We start from the raw sequence: 19,667 nt of genomic DNA, 5'->3' as shown, positions 1-19,667 counted from the left end.
GGTGGCCACTTTGATCTTAGATCAAACACGGTTTACAAGGATGATAATGCAGATGATATGTTCCTTATATCTCCTGCTACAGATGATCAGGTGTGTAGAATTCATATCTGAGTGTATGTAAGGTTACTGCCTTACACAACCATCAAGCCAGATATGTACAGGTCATTTCCTCTCCACTTACTCAAATCTTAAATTTGTCTCTAAGTAATGTTAACAAACGTATTGTGTATAACCTCCTAAATAAATATCTTGTTGAACATTTTATTATATGAGTTTCAGTCTGAATCTACTTTGGAATATAGATGTTTAATCAATCTCTCAGATTACATTACCCTTGATAAAAATAATCATACGGGCATAATTATCTTAGGTCACAAAAAAAAAGCTTTTGGTAAAGTAAATTATATTGTTTAATTAATATGCACATGATAGAGACCTTGAGTGTGGAGATGATAGCTAGTGGAGGGTTAAATGAGGACGTAAACATTGCACTAAGGGAAAAGAGAGTCCATTTTTTCTTTGCTTCAAAACAACGACTGAATGATGTTAATTCCACCAAGATATTGTCCAAAAGGAATGAAACTGAAGGAAAGTTACATGTAAACAATTTAGATGCAATTCTTACACCAGTCATTATTGGATGACAGTATCGCTTCTAAATCATCTACTGTAAAATTCAAATTGAAATTATATAGAGAAATACCCGCAATTTCAGCTTTGATATTCTGTCATTTCGACTATGCTTTTTTTTTTTCAAAATAGTATAATTGTCTCAAAGAATCTGAAGTGTAAGATGCAAATTATGCAAAATAACATATAACAGAATTCATATCGATTTTGATTAATCATGGATGGTGTTATCCCAGTGGAATACAACAACGTAGAACAATTGAAATAATGGAAATGTGTATGACATCATAAATGACAGTAACCCAATATATATAAGATATACCCTCAAGAGCTTTATCATGTATTGTACCTAAAGTAAACAAGTTTGGGTAAGTTCGTTTATATATATCGGTATAGCTTTATATAAAGTTTTTTCCCACAATTAGTCAAACTTAAGATGAGTTTGAAGAAGTAGAAATCATTTTTTGTAGGTTAAATTAGAATCTAATGATCTTGATGTGTTTGTAACTAATTTCTCATTCATTTACACTGAGCTGCTGACAGTTCTTAGCTGTTTAACATTATCTCTTACTAATTATGAATTCATACCACTTTGTAACTACATGAACTACATTTTGTATTTTCTTATTGCATCCTTTTTATTTTTTTTTACCTTTGAATGGATCATAACAACCACAATTTAAGTAGAATGAAAATAAAACCACATGGTAACCGGAGTTCTGTGCACGGGAAATTTAAAAAAAGATAATGTAGTTATCTGTTATAGAATTAAAGATCAGAATTGTTCAAGACATCAAAATACATAACTCCAACCTTGTGTGTTGCGTGGGGGAACCTTGTTCAAGTCTGCCCTGGCCACTGAGGACCATCATGCTTTCACGAAATTGATCATTACAGAGAATGAATCAAGGCGGAAAAAAAAATATATTTTGTAATTCAGTGTAGCACTTAATTCCTCGTGTATTTGAATACTTGAACACCGAATTTGTTTGCATATCTTACCGAGTATAGTATATGCAGTATATATCAATACCTCCATTTTGGTCTTTATAATACGTTCAATATTTACCGTAAAAAAAATAGATAACTTTAAGTGATAAGCCATAGTCTTAGAATTTATGAAAGCTATTTTTAATCATTTGATAGTCGAATCAGCAGCAAGAAAATGTCTCAAATTGGGTATATCTCTTATGAAATATATGTCTTACTGTCTACCATTCATACAATTGTTTAAAGTCCTTGATATACAATATACGGGTGAAGGACACAGAAGAGTTTCAGCCTAAGGCCCAATATCTCTTTAATCCCCCAAGGAACCAATGTCGTCGTCTTTCATATTGTTCCTCAGTTTCCCCATGAGCAGGAAGGAAAACGGGAAACACTTTGCAAGCGTAAACTCTACTGCAATAGTTTTGTTTATTAATTGCTTCCCAATATTCTAAATGTTATGCGTTATGAGCTGAAAAACAGAAAGGCATCTTTGGAATTGTGGGAGATGTAGGGGAATATCCCCACCCCTTTTGACTATACAGGACACAATTGACAATGATAAGGATGAATACACTTTTTTAAAAAACATTCTAACTTATAAAGTTCCACATGCTCTCTGGTTCAGTCTGTTGACAGAACATTGACCCCAGTAAACCACATTGTTCCAATTCACTCTTATTCCTTGCATGCCTCTCACCCTCCAGCATGTTCAAGGCCCTGATCACTCAAAATCATTTTCTCTCTATACTTCCACCTCCAATTTGGTCTCCCGCTTCTCCTTGTACCCTCCAACTCTAGAACATATATCCTCTTTGTCAACCTTTCTTCACTCATTCATACCAATGTCCAAACCATTTCAACACATCTGCGCTCTCAACCACTCTTTCTATTACCACATATCTTCCTTACCCTTTCATTACTTACCCGATGAAACCACTTCACACAACATACTATCCTCATATATATATATATATATATATATATATATATATATATATATATATATATATATATATATATATATATATATAGCGGGGGCCTGGAAATCCTCCCCTCGTTTTTTTTTTTTAATTTCCAAAAGAAGGAACAGAGAAGGGGGCCAGGTGAGGATATTCCCTCAAAGGTCCAGTCATCTGTTCTTAACGCTACCTCGCTATCGCGGGAAATGGCGAATAGTATAAAAAAAAAAAAATATATATATATATATATATATATATTTATATATATTTATATTATAATATATATATATATATATATATATAATATATATTATCATTGTTATCATTATAATACTTAATTGTCGTTTCCTGCGTCAGCGAGGTAGCGCCAGGAAACATACGAAAAATGGCCTATCCACCCATATATATATATATATATATATATATATATATATATATATATATATATATGATAGAGTTGATAGAGATGCTCTGTGGAAGGTATTAAGAATATATGGTGTGGGAGGCAAGTTGTTAGAAGCAGTGAAAAGTTTTTATCGAGGATGTACGGCATGTGTACGTGTAGGAAGAGAGGAAAGTGATTGGTTCTCAGTGAATGTAGGTTTGCGGCAGGGGTGTGTAATGTCTCCATGGTTGTTTAATTTGTTTATGGATGGGGTGGTTAGGGAGGTGAATGCAAGAGTTTTGGAAAGAGGGGCAAGTATGAAGTCTGTTGGGGATGAGAGAGCTTGGGAAGTGAGTCAGTTGTTGTTCGCTGATGATACAGCGCTGGTGGCTGATTCATGTGAGAAACTGCAGAAGCTGGTGACTGAGTTTGGTAAAGTGTGTGAAAGAAGAAAGTTAAGAGTAACTGTGAATAAGAGCAAGGTTATTAGGTACAGTAGGGTTGAGGGTCAAGTCAATTGGGAGGTGAGTTTGAATGGAGAAAAACTGGAGGAAGTGAAGTGTTTTAGATATCTGGGAGTGGATCTGGCAGCGGATGGAACCATGGAAGCGGAAGTGGATCATAGGGTGGGGGAGGGGGTGAAAATTCTGGGAGCCTTGAAGAATGTGTGGAAGTCGAGAACATTATCTCGGAAAGCAAAAATGGGTATGTTTGAAGGAATAGTGGTTCCAACAATGTTGTATGGTTGTGAGGCGTGGGCTATGGATAGAGTTGTGCGCAGGAGGATGGATGTGCTGGAAATGAGATGTTTGAGGACAATGTGTGGTGTGAGGTGGTTTGATCGAGTAAGTAACGTAAGGGTAAGAGAGATGTGTGGAAATAAAAAGAGCGTGGTTGAGAGAGCAGAAGAGGGTGTTTTGAAATGGTTTGGGCACATGGAGAGAATGAGTGAGGAAAGATTGACCAAGAGGATATATGTGTCGGAGGTGGAGGGAACGAGGAGAAGAGGGAGACCAAATTGGAGGTGGAAAGATGGAGTGAAAAAGATTTTGAGTGATCGGGGCCTGAACATGCAGGAGGGTGAAAGGAGGGCAAGGAATAGAGTGAATTGGAGCGATGTGGTATACCGGGGTTGACGTGCTGTCAGTGGATTGGATCGGGGCATGTGAAGCGTCTGAGGTAAATCATGGAAAGCTGTGTAGGTATGTATATTTGTGTGTGTGGACGTATGTATATACATGTGTATGGGGGTGGGTTGGGCCATTTTGTTTCGTCTGTTTCCTTGCGCTACCTCGCAAACGTGGGAGACAGCGGCAAAAAAAAAAAAAAATATATATATATATATATATATATATATATATATATATATATATATATATATATATACTTGTTTGCCATCATCCATATTACTCTCACCTGTTTTAACAATGCTCTAGCAGTTTTGTGCATCTCAAATACAATATTTACATCATGAGTGTAAATGAATCATAAGACTTCAGTGAAACAGCCTGAGATGCAAGTCACTGTGGCTTAAAGATTATGACTGAAGGTTTCTTTTCTATGGGTAAATATACCGTGGCCAAAGACAACTTAAGGTTACTGTAGCAACCTGATTGCCACAGATTTGAAAGCACCTAGTTTCAGAGTATGAAAGTCATGTTCCCTGTTTAACTGGAAGACCTACAAAAGCCATGTCCTGCATGAGAAGGGTTAAAACACTTGAAACATTAATCTCTAAGAACTGAACATTTTTGGATTGGGTTTTCCTTTGTTTGAGAGGTTTATTGTATACATCAATGTGTGTGTGTGTGTTTTCAAATGTCTCAATCATCTATACTAGAGACCAATGAAAGTTTGTCAGTTTCAATGCACTTACATATTTAATCTCCAAAATCAAACTATCTCATCAAATTCAACATTTTTTGCTGTAATCTCGTTCTATCTTAAATTTATTGAAGGAAATGTCACCAGTCTCATTATACACTTACTTCTCTTCAACAGTTTCATTCAGTTTCGAGAATTTGACTACTGTTAGTGATTTATTCTAAAATCTAGATACTACAATGAGAAGAAATAAACTCTTTGGTACAATGAATACTTCAATACCACTCTTCATTTTCCCCTTTTCATCCTTACTTTGGCAAATTCGTATTTTGCTCCCCCTCTCCACAGCCTGTGACCAGATCCTGGATGTAGATTCACTTACATACATTGTATTTGTAAAAGAAAAGGATCAGAACATTAAGTGGAATAGAGGAAAGCAGCAGGAATGTTGAAGGGGAGAGTGGCTGGTGACAAATTTTTCCCGACTAATAAAATCTTCAGGCACCCTATCTAGATAAAAAAAAAAACATTGCAATGTGCTGTAATGGGCTCCAATGGGAAATAATTCTTTTGACACTGTGGCATCATGTAATTTTGATGGTAGGTACCTAATGGTGAGTGGCAAGTGACAGATTTTTTCCCACTAATAGAACATACAGGCACCCTAAAAAAAAAAAAAAAAATTACGTGCTGTAATGGGTCCACCGGGAAATCATTTTTTGACACTGTGGCAGTTTGTAATTCTGACAGTGGGTACCTAATGTTGTAGTTATGGACACGAATGACAAAAGGTTAAAATATAGTCTATCATTAATCTAATCACATAGAACCAATCATACTCTATGGATATGCATTTCACTGACTGACAAATATGAATTAATTTTCATTCTAATTGTGTGTATGCCTATGTAAGGTTTCTGAGTTTGAATGCATTCTATGAAGGCAATGTGAGGAACAGATAACATCTAAACATATGTGTAATTAACATCAGGGTCACATTTACCCCAAGATCAATATCATTTGACAAAGTATGTTAATGTATAAATTGATTGACACTGACTTAGAAAACTGCACAGAAATCACTTAAGTGGAAAAGCTGCATGGTAACCAATGCCAAGGAAAACCTGTATGTTATCTATCAACATGAGAAACGTATATAAATCCAGTAACTGCATAACCAATGACCAAAGATACCTGCTTGTAAAACCACATACACTTCAGTTAATGACCCATGAAATCTGTGAAAAAATTCAGTTGATTTAAAGTGAATTATGCACAAATCACATTTCATGCTGGATGCACGTCTAGCTTCACTGGATGATACTAAAATCAGGCTCCAGCAGGGGGTAAAGGTGCTTGGGTGGTTAATCTGCACACTTGACCATTCTCATTACAGTATAATTTTGTGCTTTTGTTGGCATTTACAAAATGTTTCAAAGACTTTCTACATTTGTGTGAATGTATCATATTCTAGAATTCTAACCACAAACCATGTTCATGATAAATCCATTATCTTTTCTCTCGTCACAACTTTATAAATAGTTTTATATACTCAAAAACAGGAAAACCATAAAAAAAAGACCAGAGTCCTTGGATAATCATATATTAACTCAAGCAATAGTTATTACAAAAGTCAATCATTAATCTTGGATAATCATACATCAACTCAAGCAATAGTTATTACAATAGTCAATCATCAATGTTTTTGGCTTATTCCTAAAACAAATTTGCCTGTTACAATGAAAATCATTCATTTCATTGCAAATTTACAAGAAAAAAGAAAAAACAGAAACAACGGAATACTGCTTGAATGCTGAAAGACTACAAAGCACCAACAGTACAAATGTTGAAATACATCCTGGGAGGTGAGATTTAAAAATCACTTAAAATCTAAACAGGTACTTTATTATATACCTAACGATCAGTGACACAAATAAGTCGCTGAATGCTACGTGTGATTCTTTTTCTCAGTATATTTCCATGTAATCTACATGGAGAGGAATCTTAAAATACAAATACTGTACTACATCTGTATCGTAATAAACAGTCCAAGACTATTCTAGATATCATGATAATGATATGTGCAAACTTTACAAAATAAATATATGGCATCATATATGACAAATAAATATCATGAGTGAAAATGTACATACTTAGCAAGTGATGTTCCTTGTGTATCATAATGTTTTCAATATAAAAAATATGTTCCTTTTGGTATTTCCCATAATTCCTTCAGTGTAACATATACGCTTCTTGAGTATCTTAATGCTTTCAGTATAACAAATATGTTCCTTATGCTAATTTTATGTTCCTTGCATTATTTTCCTAAATACTTTGTGTAACCAATATTTTCCTTGTGTATTCTTTCCTTAAAGTTTTCAGAGTAAAAAGGTTAACATAATATTTTTTTGGGTTTGAGACACATCATTTTCACTTCATACAAACCCTTTGGAAAATTTGTTTGTTTTGTGTTTTTCAGAATTCTGAGCTCAGCACGTTCAATGATTTCCAAGAGTAACTGTTCTGGCCTGGTTACGGATGAGTCTTGCTCGTCAAGCTCCACCGTGCCTGATGATGTGACATTTTCCTTGACCACTATCACACCGTTGGGTTTAAGTCCATGCGCCATTCTTTGGAAAAAATTTTCAAGGTCCGCATCAGTCAAATGACCCAAAACCCACTGACACCAAATTACATCGTACGTGTTTGGTTTTGGTGAGAAATGTTGGAGGCCCAGACAAAGGTAGTCACCAATCTTCCTGGAGCCCTTAAAACTTTCCTTGGCACGGTCGAGAAAGTTCTGACACTGTTCGACAAGATCAACTTTCCCAAAATGTTTCTGAAGCAAATGTTTGGTTATTCTGCCTATGCCTGCGCCACAGTCCACCGCTCTTCCGTGTCCAGGCGGATTCTTCATCTTAAAAATACTTCTTAAATAGAGATCAGATCCGCTTATATCAGGAACATTGATGTGGGCAAATCCTCCTAACATGCCGTTGACCGTGGCAGGTATGCCTTCCCAGTAGGCCGCGGCGTCGGAATAAAATGCCGGGTCTTCTTGGGCAGCAATTGCTTTCCGAAGAGACTCCTCTGGGTCGTCCTCGTCCGTCTTGTCCACTTGGTAGTCCGACACTGCAGGGTTCAGCACGAACTCCATTCCGTCGGCATCCATGACGACCCGACTCTTTCACAGGAACTTCTTGGTTGCTCTTTACACTACCAATAGTCGCGATAACTTAGTTCATAACTTCAATTAAGCATGGTCGTTGAACATATATATGAACCAGATACTTTCACATAGTTTAACTGATGATATCCATCACTTCTACTGTCCTCACTGATGGAAGCCATGTAACTGTCGGCACCATCTTCCGGTCTTTTCCCCGGGTCAGCTTCCTTATAGATTACTCCCACCCTCGTCTTCTGCTGCTGTATCCGGACACGGCCGCTGGTGAAGGCCGTGGAGACAGGTACTACGAGGCAAAGTCCTTCTTCTTCCACCTGCCCTCGTGGCCGACCAGCCAGCTCGCCACAATGTAAATAAACACTCAGGAGGAGAAGGCTAGACACTTTCTAAAAATAAAATAAAATAGTCATAAATATTATTTAAATATAAATTATAAGATTTAAATTAGGACTATATTGTACTCTCCTCGTTATATAAAATGTATTTATTCCATAACTGTTAAGAAAGATGAGGTAATTATTTTGGAAAGGTGTCAGGGTGGAGAATCTTCTGGGCTGGTTGATGAAGGAGCTAAACATCGGCCACACACAAGTGTCTTCTGCAAGGGGTTATATATTCCCGGCCAAACTCACATATTTAAGTGATGTCAGTCACACCGTTACAGTAAGCCTCGCCAACTGCAGTCTCGCTGAGTTTAAGATCCCTTTGTCCCCGTAATGATATTATCAGGGAAATGTAACATTGATTCAAATTGTGTTAAATGTTTTCGTACATGGGAAGTTCTTTATCCATTGTCCTATATTTGCTTTGTAAGGTTATATACTCTCTCGATTATATTTATTTATTCCGCCACTGTCCACGTTAATGTCTTTTGAGAGCAGTTCGGCCCGTGAGGGGGAAATGAAGTAGTGTTATTAGGTACTTGAACATTGTTCTAAAGTTATCAAGAGTTTCCTGTAGTTTCAGTGGACCAAAGTAATGAGCCAGACATACCTCAATGATGAAGCAGACATTATGAATTACTTGATATATTCTATATATAGCCTATTTTGCCGATAATTTGACTTTGGGATTAGCAAGAAAAAGGTAGGAGTCGTGTGACGGTAAAAGTCCAATTCGGAAATAACTTGGAAGAAACGGATATTCGTAAATTTATTTTATGATTTGTAAAAGTAACTCAGATTTGGGTAAGAATGTTCATTGAGGCAATTTTTACTCTATATGGTAATAGGTAATCACAGTGTGGAGGGCTATGATGAATCTAGGTAAAGTGGTTCATAGCACTTCTTTAAATGTACAGACCTCATAAAACCCTAAGCTAACTTCCTCTTATCTTAAGTTTACCTTATTGATATTGTCATTTGATAAGCAAACGTTAACTTACAGTCCTTGCATTTGATCGATAATGGGAGGTTTGTATGATGAGTGTACTTCATCCAGATACAGCCGGTACAGCAGAGCAATACCAACACCATCTCTCGTACAATTTAACAAAATTGTTAGATATGAAGATAAATCGTAGTCTTGAGGTAAAGACACATGGGGAAGTGTTGAGGTATTCATAGGTTTGATTTATACTCATGTTTCACTTTAACTCTGCTGTGGATGAAAGCATGATTCAAGGTTTAAAACCTAGAATGGCATTAAATAGATTGAGGAATATGAAGAATAAGAGGAAAAAAGAAAGTTTAAAGATATGACACGTGTAACAAAAAAGTAACATGTAACAAAAGTAATATATAAACGTGAAAAATATTGCCAAGGAAATAGATAATAATATATCAGATATGGATAAGATTTGGAAGTATATAAGTGTCTTAAGAAAAGAGAAAGAAATCTTAAAATTGAGTTATGACAGAGGGCTTTTGCCAGGAGAATCCAGCGGAGGTTGGTAAAGAATAGCAAAAGGTTCAGGTAAATAAAACCAGGGAAGTATGTGAGGAGTGGAAGGTTTTTAGAGAAGCATTTCGTATATGGGTGGGAGAAATGTGTAGCACATGAAAGACAGGATATTGGCATATAAGAAAGGGTAATGGAAGAGGAGATGATAAAGTTTAATTTCTAATGAAATAGAGATGAGAGGTGTATGAGCATTACCAGCATGGAAGCACTGTGAGTGATTTGGAGATATTCAAGAGGATGTGGTTGGGACCGAAAAAGAGGGCAAATGAAGGATGGGGTGAGATAGTACAGTAAACCCAGGGAAAACAAGGTTATTGTTTGGAAGGAGGTGAATCGTGTGAGGAGAAAAGAGGATGGGTGGAGCATCAGTGAGAACACACAGGGAAGTGTTATCAGGAAAAGAAGAGATCAAGTGAGCATTTTGAAGGACTTTTGAATAATAGGGTGGCAGACGTGGGATGTTTGTGATTTAGAGGTACATGGAGAGGAAGAGTCATGACATATGATTCGGAGAAAAGGGAGGAGATGGAGAAAGTACTGCATAAGATGAAGTATGGCAGTTGGCTGGAGTGGAAGGGATTGCTGTTGAATTTTGTAGGAAAAGAGGTGACTGCATTGTTGAGTGGTTTTCAGGATTTTCTGTGTATTTATGGCTCAAGTTGCAGTGCTGGATGGAAGAGAGAGTGCCTGTATAATGCTAGTACATGGAGGGAAGGTGGGACAGAAGTGAAAGTTCGAATTATAGAGTTATAAGTTTATGTGATTATTCCTGATAAGTTTTATAGGAGAGTGGTGATTGATAGGGTGATGGCATACACAGAGCATCAGATTGCGGAGGAACATTGTAGATTCAGGATGTGTGGATCAGATGTTTGCTTTCAAGAGACTGTGTGAGAAATACTTAAAGAGAAGGATATGCATATGGCATTTCTGGATCATTAGATAATGTATGAAAGAATAAACAGAGATGCTTTGTGGAAGATGTTTTGAACATATGGTGAGGAGGAAGCCTGCCAGAAGCAGAGGAGTTTTTATAAAGAGAGTAAGAGGAAGGTGAGTGGTTCTAGGTGAAGATGGGTTTTTGTCAAGGGTATGTGATGTCATCATGGCTGTTTGACCTGTTTTTGGATAGGGATAGTGAGGAGGGGTGGATCTGAGTTGGAAAACCTGGAAAGTGAGTCAGTACATGTGTGAAAGGAGGACGTTGAGAGTTGATGTGAATAAAAGTTAGATATTGAAGTCAAGGTGGGAAGAGAAATATGTCTGCTTGTATTTGAGTTTAAATGGAGTGAACCTGTAGGAAGTGGGATGTTTCAGATACCTGCGAATGGACATGGAACTGGATGAAACAATGGGAGTTGAACTGAGCCATAGGATGGATGTGGGGAGGTAAAGACCATGAGTGTATCGATGAGTGTGTGGAAAGTAAGTTCACCAACTGCAAGGGCAAAGTTGGGTATGTTTGATGGACAGAGGGATCTGGTTTCCTTGTGGTTGTGAGTATCCCTGTTGGAGCTGTATGGTTGAGAGATATGGGCCTTGAAATCATAGATTAGGAAAGTGGGTGGATGTGTTAGAGATGAAATGCTTAAAGACAGTATGTGGTGTGAGGAGAGTTGATCAAGTAAGAAATGAGAATGTAAGGTAGGGATGTGTTTGTACAAAGAGTATGACTTAAAGAGCTGAAGAGGTTGTGCTGAAATGGGGTGGACAAAGGGAGAAAATGAATTAGGAGAGACTGACTTAGAATATGAAATTGTCAGATTTTGAGGGAAATAAAGGGAGGGAAAGACTTGAGGACTGGGTGGAATGAATGTGGCTTTGAATTATAGATAAACTAAATTAATAGATAGATAGATAATGGTGTATTTCAGCCATTTGGTAGAAAATACCTAGTTGAAGTATTACATACTGCGGAACTGGGAGGTCATGATGCTTGCTGGTTAACTAATCATGAAAGAACGTAAGATCACGGAGACCTGGATATTTCCAAACTTTGGATAAGCACATGAGTAAGGTACATTTAGATTGCCAAGGTGGCAGATAAACTGGAATATTTACTGTATAAACAGTATTGTTTATATGTTATGCACTTGCCTGAACAATTAGTCATTAATAGTTATCGTAATACAGTAGTTGACATACCATATAGCCAGGGATAAAGCAAATTGGAGTGATTTTCTATACAAGGGATTCTGTTGGTATTAGTGCATGTGAAATGGCTAGGGAAAAGCATGAAAAGTGTGTGGGGTTTGATTGTGGACAGAGGGATCTGGTTTCCTTGCATTATACAACAACTAGAGAGTGGTTATGAGCAAATGAGGCCATTCTTCGTCTGTTTCTGGCAATACCTTGTTAATGCAGAAAATGGCTCACTGAAAAAAGTGTTATCAAGTAAGTGTGATCATTTCTTAGAGAAAACATAGGATCTGGTACCAAGAATAATTCAATGTGCATTTTATTATATTTTCATCAGGGTTTTGAAAATATTTTAAGTAAAGAGATATTGAACTCCAGGGTTTTGAAAATATTCAAAGTAAAGAGATATTGAACTCACCAGCGTTTTGAAAATATTTTAAGTAAAGGAGTATTGAACTTACCAGGGTTTTGAAAATATTTTAAGTAAAGATGTATGGAACTCACCAGGATTTTGAAAAATTTTGAAGTAAAGAGGTATGGAGTAACTCACCAGGGTTTTGAAAATATTTTAAGAGGTATTGAACTCATCAGGGTTTTGAAAATATTGTAAGTAAAGAGGTATTGAGCTTACCAGGGTTTTGAAAATATTTTAAGTAAAGAGGTATTGAACTCACCAGGGTTTTGAAATTATTTTAAGTAAAGAGGTATTGAACTCACCAGGGTTTTGAAAATATTTTAAGTAAAGAGGTATTGAACTGCAGGTATCTATCTCTTCAAGAATTTTAAGAGTTCTAGGTTTGCAAAACTATTTCTGTTCTAACTTGAGACAAAAGGGCTACAAGGTGGTTTGCGAGCCTCGCATTCCTATTGCAGGGTCCATCCAGAAGCCAGACATCGTGGCTTCCAGAGGGTCAGAGGCCTGCGTCACAGATACGCAGGTCTCTGGAGTCTGCTTCGTGCTTTTGGCTGCACATGAACATAAGTGCAGCTACTACGGTACCCCGTAAGTCCTTAGGGGCGTATGGAGTTAACCGGGAAGGACACCGTGCATGTAACGTCTGCCACCCTAAACTGGCGAGGAGCATGGTGTCAAGAAAGCATGAGTGCTTTCCGAGGGTTAGGGCTTTCATTCTGGGACCTGGAGGTTAGCTCCGTGAAAGACCTAACTTGGACCCATACCTTTTACAGGATGTGGTCTAAGAGCACAGGTTGAATATCAGTAGCCCGCTGTGTCCAATTTGCTTTGTTTACAACAGTACACATTCTTGACTGTAAGGTTTTTTATATTATGATCCAACCTTCTTTTCGGTTTTGTAATATGTTTAAGTAGTTAGAATGTGTTGTATCAGCTAATATTGAGGTCTTTGTTATCAATTTAGTATTTGATTTTTTAATGTAATTGTTTAAGGTTTTGTTTAATTTCTTTGTTTTAATTTTTTTCCTGTAGCATTTGTTGTATTTGAATAATCCTTGTGTTTTCAGTTCCTTCGATATGCGTATATAACTTTGGAATGTGCCATAATTTTTTCTTCATGTTAAGTGTTAAGTGATCAAATTTATGCATTTTTCTTCTGTTTTTTGGCATGATTGCTTCTTATATACACCTTGTTAAATTTTCTACTAGGATTATGTAACAAATTATTTTTTTTTCAACCTTAAGCAGCATTTTTTACATAGAAAGTATATTTCTTTAATAATTTCCTCCTCAACAAAGATTTTTTTATGATGAATCACTATTCCATTTATTGGGTTTAGGTATATTATGTAGATTTATTTTTTGTTTAGAAAAAGTAATGTAGCATTGCCCAGTTTAGAAAATGTAATGGGAGTACTGACTGGTCAGCTTTTATTTTAAGGATTTGACAGAGATTAGCTTTACATTTATCTTTGTGAATTAATGCCCTACCAGTCTGATATATTTGTGACCAAAATGGGTTCTCGCAGGTTTGCAGGTACTTTAGTTTTAAACTGGAGAATTTCCTTAAAATTGCAAAAATGCCCTGAGCCATTTTTTCCCTCTGGAATGCCCTCAGCATAAGGAACCTCCGCCTTGCTTGGTCCAAGGGGTTTGCCATGCAACTTCATAATGTGATTAACTTTTTATTCAGTCCTAGAACTAGATATGATTTCCATTGGCTAGGTTCATATATTTTCATTTCAAACATTTTGTGAATATCAGTACATAGCACTTATTTCCTAAGGGGGTTATTGTTAGTAAGTCCATTATCTAACCCCAAGATCCCATCAGTAGAGCTCCAGCAGCATTTAGAATGCTCTGTACAGTGCTGTACTCTTTGTTTTCTGCCGATGATGTAACTTTATTATCGGTGATTTCAAGCTGATGATGTTATGACTTGTAGACAGAGTTTGGGACACCATAGGAGGGTATCCTCTTATATAATCATAATGTTTGGAATGTTTGGTATTGGTAGGCTATTATCTGATTACTCTTAGTATTAAAATGCACTGCTGTCACCATAACTCAGACTTTTTTACTGTATTTGAGTAATCAGTGAGATTTAGCTGAATTTATGCTCAAATCATGTATTCCTAACAGAACTGAAGTGAGCAGGTTGCACGCTGATGGACAGTATCTCCAGGCTGTGGAGGTACAGTACTATTACCTGTTATCACCTTGTTTAAAGGATTATTCAAAATAGCAATGTGGATTTTTTTTTCTTTTTTTTGTATAATTTAAGTGCAATGTAATGAATGGATTACAAAATTCATTTAATTATACAAGAGTACTAGAGAGAGGGTGTGTACAAATGAGGTTCTTCATCATTTGTTGTTGATGCTACATCACTAAAACAGAAGTTAGGCTTTAAAGCATTAACACAAATTATCTCCAGATGATTATTTAAGATGATATAGGTGCTCATGAACAGAAGTGATCTGATGTTTAAAGTGGGTTTGAGTTATGCTGGAGAAGTGTGTTTCAATAATTTCAAATTTTCATGTTCTTTGACGTGTCTTTGAAAACATAAATTCTCTCTTCTCTCCTCAGCTAATTACCTGTGAAATAAAGGGAAATCCAGAGAACCCTGAACTGTTTCTCTTTAGAGCCCAGAACCTACTGAAACTTGAGAAATTTAAAGGTAAGGCACTCATTCTTTGTTCAGGTTACCATTATTCTCAAGTTATCATCAAAAAGGTACGTAGGTTTATTTTTACTTGTGTATTAACTTTTTTCTTATAATGATGGTTAGAACTCTATCTTTGTACCCTTTTTTTTTCATGTTCCCTACCTTGCTTGAAAAAGACAAACTTAGAACTCAAAGATTTATCCAATGCAAAATGTCTCATGGACTTATTAAAAGTTAAGAATGTTAACCATTTATAGTCACAGGTCTCTGAAACTGTAAAGCTTATAAAGGTAGGAGCCTCCACAAACTGCACTAGAGTTGCCATCTGCTAAAGAATGTTAAGGGTGAGGCACTAAAGGCTAAAAAGCAGCCCTGGAGTCCACTAAATATGGAGAGACTATTGTTGTGGCCACCCCCTTGAGGGAGTTCCATTTAGAACAGGCATCAAAGTTTTAGATAGATTACCCTTGACCGTAATGTTGTGGCTCCAGTGCGTACATAATTACAGTATACTTATATACATCTTCAGCTAATGTCTAACATAATCAAGAAAGTTTTCTACCCTGTTTTGATGGGCCATTCTTCATGTTTCCTGGCACTACGTCACTGACATGGGAACAGTGATTAGATATAAGTAAATAAATAGGGGAGAAAGAATACTTCCCACGTATTCCCTACATGTCGTAAAAGGTGACTAAAAGGGAAGGGAGCGGGGGCCTGGAAATCTTCCCCTCGTTTTTTTTTTTTTTTTTTTTTTTTTTCCCAAAAAAAAAAGAAGGAACAGAGAAGGGGGCCAGGTGAGGATATTCCCTCAAAGGTCCAGTCCTCTGTTCTTAATGCTACCTCACTAGCGTGGGAAGTGGTGAATAGTATGAAAGAAAAAGAAAGAAATAAATAGATAATTTTTTAATACAAATTCGCCATTTCCAGCTCTAGTGAGGTAGCGTTAAGAACAAAGGACTGAGCCCGAGGGGGAAAATCCTCATTTGGCCCCCTTCTCTGTTCCTTCTTTTGGAAAAGTAAAAACTGGAGTAGAGGATTCCCATCCCCCTGCTCCCTCCCCATTTTGAATAAGTAAGTAATGAAAAGGTAAGAGAGAAGTATGGAAATAAAGAGAGTGTGGCTGAGAGAGCAGAAGAGGGTGTGTTGAAATAGTTTGGACATATGTAGAGAATGAGTGAGGAAAGATTGACAAAGAGGATATATGTGTCAGAGATGGAGGGAACAAGGAGAAGCAGGAGACCAGGTTGGAGGTAGAAGGATGGAGTGAAAAAGATTTTGAGCGATCAGGGCCTGAACATACAGGTGGGTGAGAGGGATGCAAAGAATAGAGTGAATTGGAATGATGTGGTACACTGGGGTTGATGTGCTGTTAATGGTAATGGACTGAATCAAGGCTTGTGAAATGTCTGGGGTAAACCATGGAAAGGTCTGTGGGGCCTGTATGTGGATAGGGAGCTGTGGTTTCAGTGCATTACACATGACAACTAAAGACTGTTGTTGTTGTTGTGTTTGTTTTCTTGGTGCTACCTCACTGAAGCAGGGGGTAGCGATGTTGTTTCCTTTGGGGTAGGGTAGCGACAGGAATGGATGAAGGCAAGCAAATGTGAATATGTACATGTGTATATGTCATTGTATGTGTATGTATATGTTGATATGTATGTGTGTGTGTTTTTTAATTTTCCAAAAGAAGGAACAGAGAAGGGGCCACGTGAGGATATTCTCTCAAAGGCCCAGCCCTCTGTTCTTAACGCTACCTCGCTAATGCGGGAAATGGCGAATAGTATAAAAGAAAGAAAGAAATATATATATGTATGTGTGTATATGAGTGGGTGGGTCATTCTTTGCCTATTTCGTGGTGCTACCTCGCTGACATGGGAAATGGCTATCAAGTATAATAGAAAAGATAGTTATTAGATAACTTTTAGAATAGAAGTCTTAGTTTGGTTTGTCCAGCAAGCATGCTCTGACCTCAGAGGGGCAAGTAACTAAGATACTTTTGAAATATGTCATTTTTCTTTGAACATAGTATCGTGCTTTAAGGAGTATGATGTACGTATAATTCTTTGCCTCGCAGTACTAGTACTACTATATCAATTGATTTTTTTCGTAATTTATACTCTTACTTGTCAGCCTTCTGGAAGGAAATGTGTATGTATTTATCTGGGAGAGAGATAACAGAGAGAGAGGAGAAGATAAGATAAGATAAGATACTTTATTCGTCAAATTGTTATACAAAATGTAATTCAAAATGAAATTCGTTTTGGCTTTAGAGCTCCTTAGTACGACTGAAATTTGTTCATTTGTCTTTTGATGTATTAACCTATGAGCATTGGAACAGAAATCATTCTTATTCTGTCATTTCTTTGTCATATTATTGTGTGATCAATTATATTTCCATATTTACCTCAGTATGTTTTTTTAAGGAAATATTTGTGTATTCTGGGGAAGAGAGATAGAGAGAGGCCTCCTTACATTACCAATTACTCATTAATTATTTATCTCTATAATTTAGAGCTGGAGTACATACATTTTCTTCATTGTTTTGATATAACTTGTATTACCTCTGAGTGTTTTATAGAAATTATTTTTATTCCTATATGGTATATGGCAGGGATGCAAAAGGAAGGAATTGTGGAGTGGTAAAGTGGCTGAAAGGTAATACTTTGAAGAGGGGAGTTTACAAGGAAAGCATATGATGGTATGATTAAGGGAGTTGGTGTGAGAGGAAGTCTTTGACATTGGGAAGTAGAGTGGAAGAATACTGGAGGGACAGAAGTGGTGGAAGAATTCATTGAACAGTGTACATGAGGGAGACATGTAAGGACAGCAGTAGATGGAGACTCCTGTGTGATGACCAGCCTCTTGATTGGAATTCCCAGAATGAAGCGGCATTAGAGATACAGATGGATCAAAGATAAGAATTTTTAAAAATGTAGACATAAACTCATATTTTGACAGCATTATCATGCTGATACCACAGTTTATTCTGTATTATTTGTTATATTAGTCTAGATATGTATTTTAAACTTCACTGAACACTTGAAATGGAATTTTTGCTTTGAACTAAATATAGATTCAACCTCTTTTGGAAGTTTAATTGTAACTAGTACCATTTACCAGAATAACAGGTTGAAGGATATTTGAAACATTTAACCTCCTCCACAACAGCTGCAGACTCATGAACTAATATTTAACATAAACTTTGCACCTCTCAACCAAAGCTTTTTTAGATGATCCAGTTTTTGGAAATAGTGTAATGTCAGTAGATATAATAGTTTTACTGTTACCTGAACAGAGGCTAGCAGTGATGCTGCACGGGCCATAGAACTCGGTGGTAGTGCTGAAGCTCATCTGGTGCATGGCAAGGCCCTCTTCAATTTAGGACAGTACGTCGAGTCTTTAGACACATTCAACAAGGGCAAAACCAAAGCAGGTGTGTTGTTAAGTATTATCAGATTTGGTTAAACAGCAGGTTGCTCAACATCAGTTCAATTTTCAAGCTTTTCTATAGAAATGAATTTCAGATGTACAGGTTTTTCTTGTGCATGATACCTGAGTCGGTAGATTAACCAAAACTCATCTTGTTTTCTTTGAAATTTGTAAGATGTGCTGTTGATCATGACATTTACATTAGATGCAAAAAAGGATTGGAATAATTTCGGCAAAGTGTATCACCCAGTCATGATATGCACACTTACAGGTCTGGTGTACCTGAGAGCCATGGTGCCAATTATTGTACAATTCCACCACACACAGTCAAAATAGGATGAGGTAGCTACTTGCCCAAGTAGAGAATTTTGTGCTGAAGATATATATCTTTAGTGGATTACGAAATATTTCTCACAGAGGACCTCATTGCTACATCACATTCACCATGCCCCTTTTCACTATTACCACATGTTTTCTGTACCATCCCCCCTTCCCCCCACTGTTTTACCACCACCTACACTTTTCCTCTTCACTTTTGTTACTACCATTTTGTTTCGCTTCCATTTTGCTTCCTTTATTACCAATCTTTTATCTTATCATATTACCCCCTTCATACCCTGTAATCATTACCACCTTGCTTCATATCACTGCCACCTCCATCATTATTATCATCATCACCATCATCATCATTAAACATTCAGCATTATCTTATTCCCGTACTCCAACACCAGTTCCACAGCTAATTACCAATGCCCTGCCCTACACCTCTATCTGAGGGGAAAAAAAAACATTGCAGGAATAATTATTTGGAAGACTTTAACATTTTCACTTGGTTGGTACCCCATACAGGATCAGAATTTGGTAGCTTTGATCAGTTTGGCCAGTGGACTGCTTGGTGTGAGGAGCGCATAAAGAAGTTAGGGCTTGGTGATAACACCCCTTCAAATAGTACTGAGAAAGCTACAGGTAAGAACCCAAAAATTATATTCGTATGTTTGTAAGTTAGATCTGTTATTGAATTTGAGGGTTACAAGTATATGGGTGTCATGTTCCAGGTTTTGGGAGATGCTTCATTTTTTATAGTAAAGTAAGTGATTTTTCTGGAAAAAAAAGTATATTCATGATATGTGAAA

At 36.8% G+C, this 19,667-nt stretch overlaps 2 protein-coding genes across 3 annotated transcripts in view; one reads left to right on the top strand and one right to left on the bottom strand.

The window, feature by feature from the left end:
* Positions 1 to 6,375: 6,375 nt before the first annotated feature.
* On the bottom strand, positions 6,376 to 8,327 carry LOC139756129 (N-terminal Xaa-Pro-Lys N-methyltransferase 1-A-like). The gene has a single exon (XM_071675234.1). The coding sequence runs from the start codon at positions 7,958 to 7,960 to the stop codon at positions 7,181 to 7,183; it is 780 nt and encodes a 259-aa protein (XP_071531335.1). The 5' UTR covers positions 7,961 to 8,327; the 3' UTR covers positions 6,376 to 7,180.
* A 174-nt stretch (positions 8,328 to 8,501) lies between these two features.
* Sgt1 (suppressor of G2 allele of skp1) overlaps positions 8,502 to 19,667 on the top strand; it is a 51,693-nt gene continuing 40,527 nt past the window's right edge. The window contains exons 1-5 of one of the 2 annotated variants that reach the window (XM_071675233.1): positions 8,502 to 8,638; positions 14,574 to 14,625; positions 15,024 to 15,114; positions 18,401 to 18,538; positions 19,384 to 19,500. In XM_071675233.1, coding sequence (XP_071531334.1) covers positions 8,619 to 8,638; positions 14,574 to 14,625; positions 15,024 to 15,114; positions 18,401 to 18,538; positions 19,384 to 19,500 — 418 coding nt within the window. In that variant the 5' untranslated portion in view covers positions 8,502 to 8,618. The remainder of the gene's footprint in view (positions 8,639 to 14,573; positions 14,626 to 15,023; positions 15,115 to 18,400; positions 18,539 to 19,383; positions 19,501 to 19,667) is intronic. The other variant, XM_071675232.1, reaches the window with a different exon arrangement.

The sequence above is a fragment of the Panulirus ornatus genome, chromosome 20 (assembly GCF_036320965.1).
Source record: "Panulirus ornatus isolate Po-2019 chromosome 20, ASM3632096v1, whole genome shotgun sequence".
NCBI lineage: Eukaryota > Metazoa > Arthropoda > Malacostraca > Decapoda > Palinuridae > Panulirus > Panulirus ornatus.
The sequence above is the reverse complement of the archived record's forward strand: the minus strand, read 5'-3'. Positions and strand labels throughout refer to the sequence as shown.

Bases quoted from the DNA above. Each gene is read 5' to 3' on its own strand.
- LOC139756129 (XM_071675234.1), bottom strand. From the start codon at position 7,960: ATGGATGCCGACGGAATGGAGTTCGTGCTGAACCCTGCAGTGTCGGAC.